The sequence below is a fragment of the Pteropus medius genome, unplaced genomic scaffold (genome assembly GCF_902729225.1).
Source record: "Pteropus medius unplaced genomic scaffold, Ma_sr-lr_union100, whole genome shotgun sequence".
In the NCBI taxonomy this organism is placed as follows: Eukaryota; Metazoa; Chordata; class Mammalia; order Chiroptera; family Pteropodidae; genus Pteropus; species Pteropus medius.
In genome coordinates this window covers 5,253,895-5,268,833 of record NW_024349802.1, presented here as the reverse complement: position 1 = coordinate 5,268,833, position 14,939 = coordinate 5,253,895, and the positions used below count along the sequence as shown (strand labels likewise).

The following is a 14,939-nucleotide window of genomic DNA, read 5'->3' as shown; positions in this document are numbered from 1 at the left end:
CCCAAATGTCTATCGACAGGAGAATGAATGAATGTATGAGTGAATAACTCAATAAATAAGAAAACTGTGGTTATTTTCACATAGTATGGTACCATTCCACAATTAAATGAAGCAATCTAGTGCTACACACAACATGAATAAACATCAATAAACCTCACAAATCCATGTTCACCCAAAGAAGCCAGATGGAAGAGAAAAAGAGCACGCGCAACGATACCATATCATTTACATCAAGTCAAAAGCAGGCAAAACTCAACATAATGGAGAAAGGATACTCTTTCAACAAATGACAAATGGAACAATTTGACATTTATATGCAAAAAAAAAGAAAAAAGGAATTCAACCAGTATGTCAAACCTTACACAAAAATTAACTCGGAACAAATTATAGATCTAAATATAAAAAGTAAAACTTTAAAACTTTCAAAGAAAACACAGGAGAAGATCTATGTGACCCTGGCTTAGGCAGAGTTCTTTACTGTAACAACAAAAGTACAATCTGTATGAGAAAAAATTCATAAATTCGACTTCATCAAAATCAAGAACTGCTCTTCAGAAGACACTGTTGACTGAAAAAACAAGGCAAAGGATAGGAGAAAACATTTACAAACCATATATCTAACAAAGAACTTATACCCAGAATACAGAAAGAATCCTCCAATCTTAACAATAAGTAAACAACCCAATCTAAAAATAGGCAAAAGATTTGAATACACATTTCCCAAAAGATATATAGATGACAAGTAAGCCCATGAAAAGTGCTCAAGATCATTAGTAATCAAGGAAATATTAATTAAAACCACAATGAAAAACAAGTACAGCCAATATCAAAAACAGCTTAACATACGATGAGAGAAGTCATAACAGTGGCTACCTTTAGAAGGGAAGGAGTGGCAGGGAGCACGAAGGGACTTCTGTGGTGCTAACAATGTTCTCTTTTTTGATCAGGTTGATGAGTGACACAGGTGTTCATTCTGTGAAAGCTATGTATACTCTTATGACCTGCTCACTTTTCAATATGTATATTATAATTCATTTAATAAGTTCACATTAAAAAAGAGAAAAACTTCCCATAAGCGACTCCATATCTAGGTGGCTTCACCAGTGAATTCTACCAAACATTTAAGGGGGGAAAAAAAAAAACACACAACAATTGTCCACAAACTGTCAAAAAACAGGTTCTCATTTAATGATGCCAGCATAACCTGATATCGAAACCCGACAAGGCCACTACAAGAAAGAAAAAATGTGGTATGATCTCTCTTATGGACAAAGTTGCAAAATTCCTAAACAAAATATTAACAAACTGAATCCAGTAATACATATGTTGGGTTTATCCAGGAATATATTTAACATTGAAAATGACCAATGTAATTCATCAACATGAACAGACTAAATGAGAAATTTATATAATTATCTTGATAAAAAAAATATTTGATAACAAGAAGTGCTGGCCCCACTTCTTTTCGGCATTCTACGGGAGGTCCTAAGCAGTGTAACACGGGTGGGGGAAAGTTATGAAGGATTGGAAAGGAAGAAATAAAACTGTCATTTTGCAGTGTGCACATAAATATACGTAAAAAATCTAAAAGAATCTACAGTTAAACTACGTCTCAAAGGATAAATCATTATCATTAGCCTCTACAAGTAAACTACTAAAATGCAAAAGAAACTATGGGTAAAAAGCAGAATGAATAAATAAAACTGTGGTATAATCGTATAAAGGAATCTCATACAGCAATGGAAACGAATAAACTACTGCAACAACTTGAGTGAATCTCGCAGAATGCTGAAAGACACTAAAAGAACACACAGTGAAGACTTCTACTTACCTATTCAAAAACAGATAAATCTATGTTAAAATTCCCTGTGGTTACTGGTGAGAGGATAGTGGTCACCTTTAGACAGGACGGAGGAAATCATTCAGAGAGAACTGGTAGAGTTCAAGTGGGGCTTTAAGAATCTTTAATATTCCTGTTAACCAATTACATAGGTGTGTTCCCTCTGATAATTGGGCCACACTCTTTTGATCTGTTCACTTTAATGTACATATGCTATATACCTCCATGTTTCAAAAAGTTTATTACACATTTTTCTAATCTTATTCCACTGCTTGACACCTTTGCATGGCTCCCCATGGCCTAAAAGTAATGTCTTCAATTCTAAGGCATGGCATACTATGATGTAGCTTCTACTTTTAAGCTAATCCTTGCCTGTCTACCCCACACATGTACTTGACATTCTAATTTACCAAAGTATTCACAGGCCCGGCACATGCCATCCCCCTTCAAACCTTCACACCTTCAGGTAGTTTCCAATGTCTGAAATTCTCCCCCTCTTCACACTCCCCGCCACACTCCCCACACTCTGCTCCTGCAATTTCCACCTAACTTGGATATTAGCACCTTTAACTCTTCCCCAAAGTTAATCACTGACTTCTGTAATCAATATATCTATTATTGTACACATCAAGCTATGCCGTTAATTGCTTATTTATATGCCAGTACATCCTCTTATACTATGAACAACTCAAGCACAAGGTCTCAATTTTCATGTTGCCAGTGCCTAGCATGAGGCTTGGCACATGGTAGTCACTCAATAAATTTTAAGGTTATGAAAATATACCTATAAATTAAGAAAGTAAAACCATCTAGGCTGAAGCCTAAGTCTCATACTTCCTGTACAGCACATAACACAGCAATAAACACATTATAGGCACACAACAGTGATAGTATAGCCAGTTATAGAACCTGTACCAAAACTCAACTCCATGGGTAAAATACTCTTTTCAAACCTAAGGTATATATGTCCTACTGGAAGTGCAAAAGTCATTTTCCTTTTATACATATAGATTTCTCCAGTTTTGAGATAGAATAAATCAATAGAAATTACCTAGCCAAAATCTTTAGGAAAGAACTGAAGCCCAGAAAAAATAAGTGGTTTGCTCAAGGTCAAGGCTATAACAGGAAGGCCAAGACTAGGACTCAGATCCCCTGGCCTCTCACTTAGTTTTTTCTCACAATCCATGCAGCCTCCCTTTCATACCATGTGACTTTTCAAAGTAAATGGTAGGGCTGCTTTACTACTTTAGATGGTTAGTATACTCAACTGCAAATTTTTTTAATTTCATTTTAAAATCTGGCTTTAACACATGAATACTAAAAGTACCAACAAGTTCAACCAGGAAAACACCATTTCCAGTTCCAATATCAAGCACTGAAGCATCCAACGGAATCTTGTGTTTCTGCATCCACCTTATTAGTCGATTCATACTCTCTTCTCCAAACCTATTAAAAACAAAGAATCAGTCAATCAAGTAACAGAGGAATATAGAGCAAAGATTACAGCTATATTTCTTTTAAGCAGATTATTCAATATGCTCAATCACATCTTTTTTGAAAGTAAGAATATCTGACTGCTTAAGCTTCATCTTTACTACTATTTAGGAAAAAACACATCCCAAAATAAAATGAATAGGTAAAGTTGATATATTACTCATTAATGTTATTCTACATCAGCATTAACACTTATACATATTGGTGACTCAAATTTTTATTGCTTATTAAAAATTTTTTAAGTTTTTAAAAGTTATAGGATGAGAGTAATTTTCCAATACAATTATCAAATTTAAATCTGGGTCATTAAAAAACAAAAAAGAGATTCTTTAAATCTACCCACTAAAGCCAGAATTAGTCCAAGGTTCCCAAGATGCTCAGGTCCTCTTTCTTTGGGATGAGCACTTAAAAGAAACACAGACACACGCACACACATGATCTTCTGAATCATAATTCTAGCATTTTGTGTAACTCACCAGATTTCTCCTCTATCTCCATATTCCTGGAAAGTGTGCAGTTCTCTCTCATAGACAGCATCCCAACTACATAAATGATCAAATGCAAAGCAAGATTCTTTAATTAAACTGTATTATGAATTAAATGTATGTTTCTAATATGTTAGAGATATTTATGACAGACGTTTAAAACATCAGTGTTATTAATAAGTGCACATAACTCAATCTCTTAACAGTTTTATGTTAAAAAAATGAAAGACATAGACAAGCAGAATAAATTTACATGTATAAAGCACTTAGAACAATACCTGACACCTAAAAATGCTATATTTTAGCTTAAAAATTACAAAAGAGTTTTGTTCAAGTATTCCTTAGTTCAAAACACAAGTTTAAAACTTGACTGTACAGGCATAGTGTAATACATACAGCACTTTTCAGTTTAAAATGTGCAGAAACAAAGATTTTCTACGAATACAGTGGTTACCGACAATGGAACTCAGCAAAGATAAGCGCTAATTAAAGGTTAAGTTTTCAAATTTGCTCCTTTTAAATCCAGCTTCCCTCATCTTTTGCCTTCTCTTCATTCATCTTCCACTTCATCTCCCTAGAATCCCTGCTCCCTCTCACCCCTCCAAGCTACCTCTCATCTTTACCTTTCCCCACGTTAATCGCCCATCTATTAATTCATAATTACTGAACATCTGTTTTAGGTCAGATCACTTTCTCCTACCGCAAGATGCCCCACTACCTCCTCGCTCCCTCTTCAGGTCATCCTACATCCCACCTCTCCCAGGTCCCACATCCCTATTCTCATCCCTTTAGCTTTTTCAGCAGCCTGGCCAACGGTTCTTTCCTCTTCCCCTTCCTTCCCCCCGCCCCCTTACCCTCGCCCACCAGCCTTGTTCGTCAGCCCTGCCCTCGCCCCCTTCCCCCAAGCATGCCCTTCAGGTTCAACACTCCTAAAAGGCCTCCCCAAGATCTTCAGAGCGCGTCCCGAAAGCCTCGAGCCCCTTAGATATCACACCTTTGAATTGCCTCTTAACCGCCCCCCGGGAGACCCCTCGGAATTCCACCCCTCCAAAACCCCTTATCCTCGGCCGAGACTGCCCTTTAAGCTTCCTTCTGCCACGCCTCCGAGGTTCCCCCCAGCATCCGGGACCCCCAAGGCTGCATCCCTTCATCTCCTACGCCCGGGCCCAGTCCGAGCAGCGCCGCTCACCCCGCCCTGCCCTGCGCCACACTCACTGCTCTTGGGTCCCCAACGCCGACGGGGCGAAGCCATCCCCTCCGGGACTGACCGCTCCGGACCGCGCCGCGACCCCTGCGGCGTCGCCGCCGGACGCGTCCGCGCTCATCCCGCTCCGCGCCCCGGACGGCCGTTGGACTGCCATAGAGACGTGGCACGGACAGAGCGGACGTGCAGCCTGGCGCCTCTAGGCAACGGGAGGCCGCTCTCTCTACTGCTCCCCGCCCGCGCGGGTTCTGGGCTCCGCCTTGGTACCAAGTCCGGGATTCCTAACCTAGGCATGGGCCGGGCTGGACTTCGCCTCTCTCCTCTCCTCCCTCCAGCCATCATCAGATGCACGCACTCCTAGAGGTGCCCGCCTAAGGTGCCTGTGTGTGGGGACCTATTTGTAAGGGATTATTCAAGGTATTTCACTTTGGAAAAAAGACTGGCAGAAAAAAAGACAGCTAACACTGCTCAACCCAAACACACAAATCACCTGACCTCTCCACATTGCGAGCAGATCTGAGCAGCATTACTTGGCTGCCGCCTAATTCCATTTGTGGCCGGGATCCCGCCTTGAAAATAACATTCTGGCCTCTTCTGACTTGACGTCACTAGGTGGACATGGAAATTACGCCCAGAGAAATGAATGTCCTACGACCCACTCCCCACCCCAAAATACACCAATTACAGGGATCAGAGTGTTGTGGAAGAGGGCTAAGTGAGAGTCCAGATGCCCGGATGCCTGACTCAGCTCTGCCCCTCACCGGGGACCCGGCCCTGTCCGAAACTCCTAACCTCTGTGTGCGTCAGTTTCCTCACCTATAGTGCGCCCGAAACGGATGGTGGCTTGTTCTACGGGATTGCTCCCAAACAGTGAGCCCGAAATTCCTCTGCCTCTTGGTCTGACTGCAATTGGTAGTTCTGCAATATAATGGAAGAGATCTTGAGCACCAAAGGTCTTGAGGAGTGGAGGGGTTCTGTAGCAGCAACGAAATACTGGTGGCCCAATGTCCTAGGCAAGGATCTCAAAGGCTTCTAGCGAGGCTGCGTTCCAACCAAAAGGAATGTTTCCTAGGCCACGTTTCTGTTGACTCACAGACAGGAGCCCAGTAACAAATCCCTAGAGGTTAGCAGCAACAACAGTTGCCTTTCCAGCTCCCAGAAATCCTTGTTAGGACCGAATATAAATCTCCTCCTACACAAGATGTTCCAGGATCTTCAGGCAAACCACTGGTGATAGAATACAGTAAAAGACAGATGGGAGTTCATGTGTACAGTGATTAAAGAACCCAAGAAAGAGCGTAAGTAACCTTATTACAGAGTAATAAAACTACCAGATGCCACTGCCAATTGGTGCTGCTCGGGGCGAATGGTTGTTTTCATCTTTTCTAGACTCTGGAGGCTAGAGAAAGGAAGCTTGAATGTGACTGAGTGGGACTTAAAAAGTCTTAGGTTATAATTAAGAAGCACCCATGAAAGATAAGGCTGTCTGCAATCTGATGTCTTGCCAACACTTAAGTTGTTTTTGCCATGTGTGATGAATGCTGAAAACACTTGTTGGTATTGAGCCCTGGAAAAACCCACAGCTTATACAGAGTTCCTTCTCTGGCTCCAGGATTACTCTGGCTGTTTAGTCCTGAAGGCTGCTGGGACACCACCTCTGATCACCCGGGGTAACAAGATTCTTGGTCAGGGGGAAAGAAGTTCAATCTTAGCAGAGCTGGCCATCACCTGGGAGAAGCTAGAATGTGCCAAGGATCACAGTCCCTCCCACCGGTGCCCCTTAGATGAGGCTGTAAGTACTCTAGCCCTGTAAGTACTCTAAGTTGCCTGTCTTGTCCTCACTCTGCCATTTCCTGCAGCCTGAAATTCTGCTCACCTGCAACTTTTCTGAAACTGCTTTCAATAACTTTCAACTACTTCCCAGTTGGCAAAACAAGGGTTAAGTTCCAGCCTTAACCTCCCTTTATCTTCTGTAGCTGTCAGTGCCACTTAGCATACCCTTCTTGAAACTGCCTTTTCCTCCCAGTACCACCTGCTGTTAAGCGAGCCTTTAGAAAAGGGAGCTAGGCACCCAACTCAAGTTGGATTGCCAAGTTTTGAGCCCTGGCCTCATCGTGTGTGAATATGGGCAAGTTCCTTAACTTCTCAGGGTCTCAGTTTGCCCATCCTTATAACAAGGATAATAATAGGGCCTATGGCATAGGGCGGCTGTAGAGATTAAATGAGATAATTCCTGTAAAATCCTACGTGCCTGATGTATAGATGTTCAATAAAGGCTAGGTCAGTTTCTTCGACCATAAAATGAAGTTTAAAATGGGTCCACTTCAGAGGGTTGTTAGGCAGATTAAATAAGTTAATACACTGCACATGTAAAGAGCTTCGAACAGACCCCGACATAAATCTGTGTTCAGTAAATGTTAACAATCGTTCTTATTTGTGACTTCCAATTCCATCCTCTACCTTCAGCTCCAGACTTCTTTCGCAGCTGCCTAGATGTTCCTTGTTATATTAAACTCAACCTGTTCAAAACCAAACTGTCTTGCATGTCCTTCTCCCACTGCCCCCGTGCTTCCAAACCCTCTCTTCCCTGTGTCCTGTATTCAATTGGTCCCTGACCATCCTACCATCACGCAAAGCAGAGCATCATACTTGTCCTTCCCTCACCCTCCCCACACAGCTCTTCCTAGTCTCCCCTTGGTCTCTGGACTCAGCCTCCAAATATTTTGATGTATTTTGAAAACTGATGATCAATGTGGGGTGTCAAGAATGATTCCAAGGTTGTTCTGCATAACTGTCAGAAAACAGATCTGTTTGCTGAGCTTGTAAAGAGTGTGGTAGGATTTTTGTGGAAGTTCAAGGGCCCAGTTTTGAAATGGAAAGATTGAACAAATCAAAGAATAATGATTAGAAAGGGTAGTTCCTTCCTGGAGTTTCTTTTCCTAACTTTTCCAGAGTTTATTTTCACTTTTACTTATTATTTGTTCCCTCTTTCAGTTATTGTTCATTAAATTTGTATTCTTTTGTACCCAGAATCCATTCGCTTCTTACCACCTATGCTACTATCACCATTTCTTTTCTAACCACTCCCAAACCACTGTCCATCATCCCACGTCTGGGGGATTGTAATACCGCTTCCTCTCTCCCCTGGCACTATATACTTGACATTACAACCAAAATGTCACATGGAGTTTGAAATCATGTTACTTCTATATCAAACCCAAAACCATACAATTGCTCGAACCATCTCCCTCCCTCCTTTCACTCTTGAGCATGGCCGATGTTGGCTTTTAACACTAATAGTTTTATATGCAAAAAGAAAAAATGGTTTGCGCAACTATAAAGGTTATCCAGAAGAGGCAATGTCTGGGGTGTGCTGAGTGCGAGACCCACGGGAGGATGCAGTGTGGGAATCGTTCTGATCGCCTCAACCTGCACTTCTCAGCCCTCCTTGAGGGGCGCTCGGGCACGCGGGCCTCGCCCTCGGAGGACTTCATTTCCCAGGATGCCAGTGAGCGGGGCCGGCCGGAAGGCTGCGTGCCCTCCGCGGGGCATGATGGGGGAGTTGGAGATTTCCATCATGGCGGCTTCCATTTCGGGCTACACCTTCAGCGCTGTGTGTTTCCACAGCGCCAACAGCAACGCCGACCACGTAGGTGCCGGGCCCCCCGCCGTGGCTGCTGGGGCCTCCAGCTTCCGTCTCGGGCCAGGCCGGGATCACTCGCGGCTCGCCCCCTCGGGCTCCCGGGCCGGCCCGAGGGTCTAGTGACCCGGGCTGCTCCCGCCCCTGGCGAGCTCCTGCTGCCCGGGACTCTTTCGTTCCCCGGATGGGCTCATCATTCGGTGCCTTCTGCCACCCTACCGTCCTGGGACAGCAGTCTCCGGTTTAGCAAAGCTGTCCCTGCCGGCTGCTGGCAGTGTCAGGAGTCGCTTAGTGGAAACCGAGCGCCTGCCCCTCCCTGGGTGTCAGGCTTCTAGACTTGAGAGAGGAGCCCGGGGTCGGGAAGGAGCCGAGGCACCCAGCCCCACCCGCTCGTCTTACAGGTTGTCGTGGGGTGCGACGAGGGAAACCATGGCTGTCACTATTCATACTTGTTAGATATGATCGTGTGTTTTCTTCGCTTCTACTGAAAATGGAGAATTTAAACAGGAGTGGTAGGTGTAGGGTCTACTTGCCTTAAAGTTGTATGTTTAGTTCTTTGGCGAATGTTCTGAGACCGCGGAACTAAGTCACAGTGAAATAGGGAAGTGACAGGCCTACGTATGAGTGATCGGAAATGAATAGGCTTTGGAGCCCACAGAGGGAGCAGAGCCTGTCTGCTTCAGTGTCTTTATTTTTCGGATTGTCTTTTAATGTCCCTGGCCTCTGAATGGAAATTCTTTCTGAAACTAGGTAAATTTTTTTTAATCTTTAAGCGCGTGATTAATTGGGGATTATTTTAAATGATGTTAATAGTGATTTATCTCATTCATTGTGTGTGTGTGTGTGTGTGTGTGGTGGGGTGTTGTGTCATTACAAAGCAAAATAATACCCTGCAGAAGAAGGAACTGGATTTGGTTTGATGTCAGCAATCCATTAATAAAAACATTTCATAGAGAGGTGATTCCATTAGTAAATTGGATAGCATTAATGTACCTTTCTTCTCTTCAGTGCTGATGATAGAGATTAATGATAATATACGCAACATGGGTTTTTCCAGAGGCAGCTCCTGTCTCTGGACACTTAAGGCCTTTGATACTGTAGCCAGCTATTTAATAATGTAATGAAGTTCCACATATGGGTGGTTTGCGACACTCCTAGTGTCCGTGGGAGTATTGAATATGGTTTAAATAATGCTTCTTAATCTCTCTAACTTTTGGAGTGCCTGATAATATCACAGTTTATGTATAAAACAAGATTATTGTAAGAAGTTACCTGTTGAAAAGTGGTTGGTTTTTCTACAACTTGCAGTGAGACGGCCATGATGCTTGGATTGTTACAAATTTAATTCAAGAGCTCTCTGTTTACTATCTGTGCTGTGCCAGATATGGTGCTAGACTTCATGGAAATTTTCACCAATGACAGTAGTTTGTAACTGTATCGTATAAAAACCATACATGTTTATATTAACCTTGCCACAATTATATATGTGGAATACTTTAAAGTAATTTCAATTGTATTTCAATTTTATATATTTTAAAGTTGAAGAACCAAGAATTTGCCTTTGTAGTTCATTCTGGTTTTGTCCAGGCAAAAAATTAGTTTAATAGAGCTGGGGTTAGCAAACTTTTTCTATAAAGCGCTACATAAATATTTTAGGCTTCGAGAGCCATGTGCTCCCTGTAGCAACTACTCAACTCTACTGCTGTAGGGAGAAAGCAGCCACAGACAATAAATAAATTAGGGTGACTGTGTTCAATAAACTTTATGCACATTAAAATTTGAATTTTACATGTAAAATTTTCACACTATGAAATATTTCTATTTTAATTTTTTTCAACCATTCAAGAGTGTAGAAAGCGTTCATTCTTAGTTCGTGGGCTGTACAATAAAAAGCGTTAGGCTGGTTTTAGCCCAAACACTGTAGTTTGCCTACCCTTGGTATAAAGTAACAGTGGCTCAAATAATCCCAGACCAGTAGATAAATAAGCGTTCGTTTTATACTTGGCTTTAGAATGTCTTGACGTCACTGTTGACTTTTTCAAACTGAGGACTGCGATAGAGTTGCCAGGTAAAATAGAGGACACTCAGTTAAATTTGAATTTCAGATGAATAATAATTTTTTAGTATATTATTACATTAAAAATTGTTATTTGTCTGAAATTCAGATTTAACTGGGTGTCTTGTATTTTTATTTGCTAAATCCAGCCATTCTAGATTGGAACGCTAGGAATCTTAAAGTCTTAGGTACTGTAGGAACTTTAATTTTTTTTCCACTTTGATTAAAATAATTTTTTTAACCTATTACAAAGTTTCTCTTTTGTAGTGAGAACTCATAACTGAAACACTTTTATAAGATAAACAAGCTTCTTTAGTCAGTGTTTCTCAAACTAGTAGTCAGAGATGCTCCTTCAGGCCTGAGAGAATTTTTTTCTAAGGGGATCTCTATATTACTCAATTTTGAGAAATGCCCTGTAATGGTGATTTGGGATTTTAGGAGACTCCACTCCCCTAATCCAGTACAAAACTGTGCTATAAAAGCATCTGTCTCTCCTTCCTCACCCCTTCACATTCTCTCTTTAAACGGGAATGTTGTTAAACTTCTTTAATTGATTTGAATGATCAACCGAGAGTAGAAAGGTGTATAGTACAGTGCGTTGTTTCAGCCAGTTTATTCAAGCAGTATTTACTGAGCACCTTCTATGTGTTAGACACTGTGCTAGGTGCTGAGATATAGCAATGAACAAGCATGAAGTTCCTGCTCTTAGTGGGGGATAGGCCTTTATTTATTTATATAAATATGTAATGTGGCATTTAGTGAGAAGACTAAGAAGAGAAAGAATGCAAAGTAAAGGGGCCAGAGTGCCTGGCAGATGCTATTTCCATTGCATTGACCAGGGAAGCAAAGAATCTAACGAAGGGAAGAAGTAAGCCATGTGGGTATCTGGGAATGGAGGTTCCAGGACAGCCTATGTGTTTACCCTCTGCAGGGAAGCTATTTTGACATTTAGGGTCCATGTTCTCCAACTGCTTATGGTGAACATGACAGCAAGTATCAAATAGTAGGTTATATGCTGAGTAATCCAGAATTGATTTTGGTAGTGTATGTTCTCCAAAGGTGTAAATAAACTGACCTCTGCATTTATTAGAGAAAACCTTTCACGTGCATGATAGGTTTTATTTGCTGAGATTCTAATTTCCCACACCAGCCTATACAAGAGCAGTTCATTGTTCATTGTGTTAACTTCTTTATCCTTTTATCATTAGTAGTGGTTTTGTTCGTTTATTTGTTTTGGTTTTTTTTTTGCAGCATTTTTTAAACAATGAAATTGTATGCTGTTTCAAGAAAAGAAGCGTGGAATATTTCTGCTTCCTGAGCTTTTTTGACATTGGTTATTATACTTAGTAGCATTAAGATGATGAATTCACTCTGCTCGTTTTTACTTTAACAAAAAACAGGGAAGACTTGAAAGGATTAAGATAATATCTCATCTTGTATGGAAGCCTTTTTTCAAACAGATTAATAGATCTCAGATTACTTTAGTCTTGTTGGTTTATGGAATAGTAGTTTACATGGCAAGCGTATTTGTATCATTGTTAAAATTATTATAAAATTCCTCTTAATTCCAGTGAAAGTCATCAGTACTCTTAGTCTGCAACTCTTCTTTCTTACCTTCAGGAAGGGTTTCTGCTGGGAGAGGTGAGACAAGAGGAAACGTTTAGCATCAGTGACTCACAAATTAGCAACACAGAATTTCTGCAAGTAATTGGTAAGTTTATCACTGACCTTAGAAACGCTTTTTTGTATATATACTGTTTGTTTGTTCTTCGGCCCTTAACCAATTTTAATCTAAAGGATTAGAGTACATAGACAACCACTAAAATCACAATGCAAATTGTTTGCACTGAGACATGATCTGAAATGTTTGTATCAGTCATTGTAAACATACAGCGAATCGCGGTAGGTTTACGTATTCTATAAAGCTCTCCTTTATCTACTAATTCATGTGACTTTTACTGAATTGCTATGTGCTGTTGCACTTGATGGTCTCTTCAAAACCACTGTGAACCTCAAGGTTGCAAAGTAGGCTGTCCCCGTTGTCAGTGTCACCTCATACTGTACTGAAAGGATGTGTTACGCTGCTGCTGCTTGGAGGGGTCTGGCAAAGATGTTCACCCTTGTTTACGTGAGATATTTGCTAAATCTGTACAGCCTTCTGAGGAGTAAACCAAATAGTCGATTTGGGGGAGTCATGGGGGAGACAAAGGACTGTCCACGGATGCGCTTACCCGCTTCGGATCAGCCTTCTTTTCGTAAACAGGGGTCATAGTCCTTTCAGCCGCACGTCGAGCATGTCACCAGGTAGCATATCCTGATTCTCAAAACACAGCGAGGGACATTCGTTTGTTTTTGCAACCAGCAGTTATTGAAGTGGGAAGCATGTGCTAGGCAGTGCGGGGAACATCCAGGTACAGCCCTGCCTTCCAGGAGTGCGGGGAGAATGAGACAGGTGCACACACAAACACCAGACTGTGCGCGATGAGTCTGTGAGGGAGGGACAAAGAAGTCCAGGAGTCGGAATGAAAGTCCGCCAGTGGGTGAAACCAGTAAAGACATCATGAAGGAGGTGAGCTCAGGGCCAGTGGGCGGTGCATCTGGAGGAACACAGCAAGGAGCACATCAAACATCCCAGGGATCTGGCCTGTTTCTGTGACTGAAATACAGTTTATGTGACGGAGAGTGGCTTGAAATACTGCTGGAAGGTCAGGTCATGTTGGGGCCAAGTCATCACTTTCAAGTCTGTTCTGATAGCCTAGGACATGAATTGGGAGGCTAGGGTGAGGCTTGAGGTGGGGCTAGGACTGGGAGAAAACGATCAAAACTGTAAAGCCCACTACCACAATACCGACTTGTTAAATAAAGACTTGATACATAGGGTGCAGCTGTTCTCTCATCGAGGTGGTGTTTTGTTGTTGTTTTTGGGGGGTTTTTTTTGCTTAATTCTTTAAAATCTTAAAATAGAGAATTTGGTTTCATTGGACATCTATGTAATTACTTATTGTTTGCAGTTAGGTTTTCAAAATTAATTTGATAGATGAAGGTTAAAATGCCAGATGTAGTTAACTGACAGCAAGCCATCAAGAAAGAGCACTCTTCTATGGCATGATCACAAAAATAGCATTTCTGATGAATATTCTAGCTATTTTTAAAGAAATACAATGCTAAAGTAATTCCAATTTTACAGCATACTGTACTGATTCTTTGATTCATAAACCTTTTGGTTCTTGCAGTAAATGCCAGTTTCCGTGTATTGTAGATATGAAGAAGTACCAATCAATAGAATTCCAGTTAATACAGTGCCACGACAACCACCTTTTGCTGTGCAACCTTTAATTCATTAGCTACATTCAGTTCATTGTTTGAAAGGATTATGGATCTTATGGTCAAAGTGTTTACTAGTATTGTCTTAAGTATATTTGTTATTGTAATATTTTTATTTTAAAAATAAATACATATCATGGATTAAAGACTTAAATGCAAGACCTAAAACCATAAAAATCCTAGAAGAAAACATAGCAAACTCTTTGACATCGCTTTTAGGAATATCTTTTTGGATATGTCTCCGCAGGCAAGGGCAACAAAAGAAAAAATAAACAAATGGGACTGTATTAAACTAGAAAGTTTTTGAACAGCAAAGGAAACCATCAGCAAAATGAAAAGGCAACCTGTTGCATGGGAGAGGTATTTGCTAATGATATATCTGATGAAGGGTTAATACCCACAGTACATAAAGGATTCATAACAACTCAACATCAAAAAAACCAACAATCCAATTAAATGAGCAAAGGACTTGAATAGACATGTCCCCAAAGTAGACATACAGATGGCCAACAGACACGTGGAAAGGTGCTTAACATTATTAATTATCAGGAAAATGCAAATCAAAACCACATGAGATATCACCTCACACCTGTCAGAATGGCTATCCTGAACAAGGCAGCAAACAGCAGTGTTGGCAAAGATGTGGAGAAAAGAGAACCCTTGTGCACTGTTGGTGGGATTGCAAATTGGTGCAGCCACTATGGAAAACAGTACAGAGATTCCTCAGAAAATTAAAAATAGAATTACCTTAGGATCCAGCAATTACATTTCTGGTTATTTATCTAAGAAAAATGAAAACACTAAATCGAAAAGATATATGCACCCCTATGGTGATTGCAGCATTGTTTGCAACAGCCAAGATATGGAAGCAACCTAAGTGTCCATCAGTAGATGAA

General features: G+C 41.1%; 2 protein-coding genes across 7 annotated transcripts in view; one reads left to right on the top strand and one right to left on the bottom strand.

Moving 5' to 3' along the window:
* The window catches only part of EEF1AKMT2 (EEF1A lysine methyltransferase 2), a 75,375-nt gene extending 70,180 nt beyond the window's left edge, over positions 1-5,195 (bottom strand). For 4 of the 6 annotated variants that reach the window (XR_005647228.1, XR_005647229.1, XR_005647227.1 and 1 more), the window contains exons 1-3: positions 5,035-5,195; positions 3,811-3,876; positions 3,172-3,286 (exon numbers count right to left, since the gene is read on the bottom strand). Coding sequence is in view for 2 of the 6 variants with exons in the window: in XM_039836021.1 (XP_039691955.1) it covers positions 3,172-3,286; positions 3,811-3,876; positions 5,035-5,180 (327 nt within the window). In the remaining 4 variants the exon portion in view is untranslated. Of the gene's footprint in view, positions 1-3,167; positions 3,287-3,810; positions 3,877-5,034 lie in introns of all 6 variants that reach the window. The other 2 variants (XR_005647230.1, XM_039836022.1) reach the window with 2 other exon arrangements.
* A 3,354-nt stretch (positions 5,196-8,549) lies between these two features.
* The window catches only part of ABRAXAS2 (abraxas 2, BRISC complex subunit), a 24,849-nt gene continuing 18,459 nt past the window's right edge, over positions 8,550-14,939 (top strand). The window contains exons 1-2 of the mRNA XM_039836020.1: positions 8,550-8,672; positions 12,340-12,430. Of these exons, the coding sequence (XP_039691954.1) occupies positions 8,574-8,672; positions 12,340-12,430 (190 nt within the window). The 5' untranslated portion in view covers positions 8,550-8,573. The remainder of the gene's footprint in view (positions 8,673-12,339; positions 12,431-14,939) is intronic.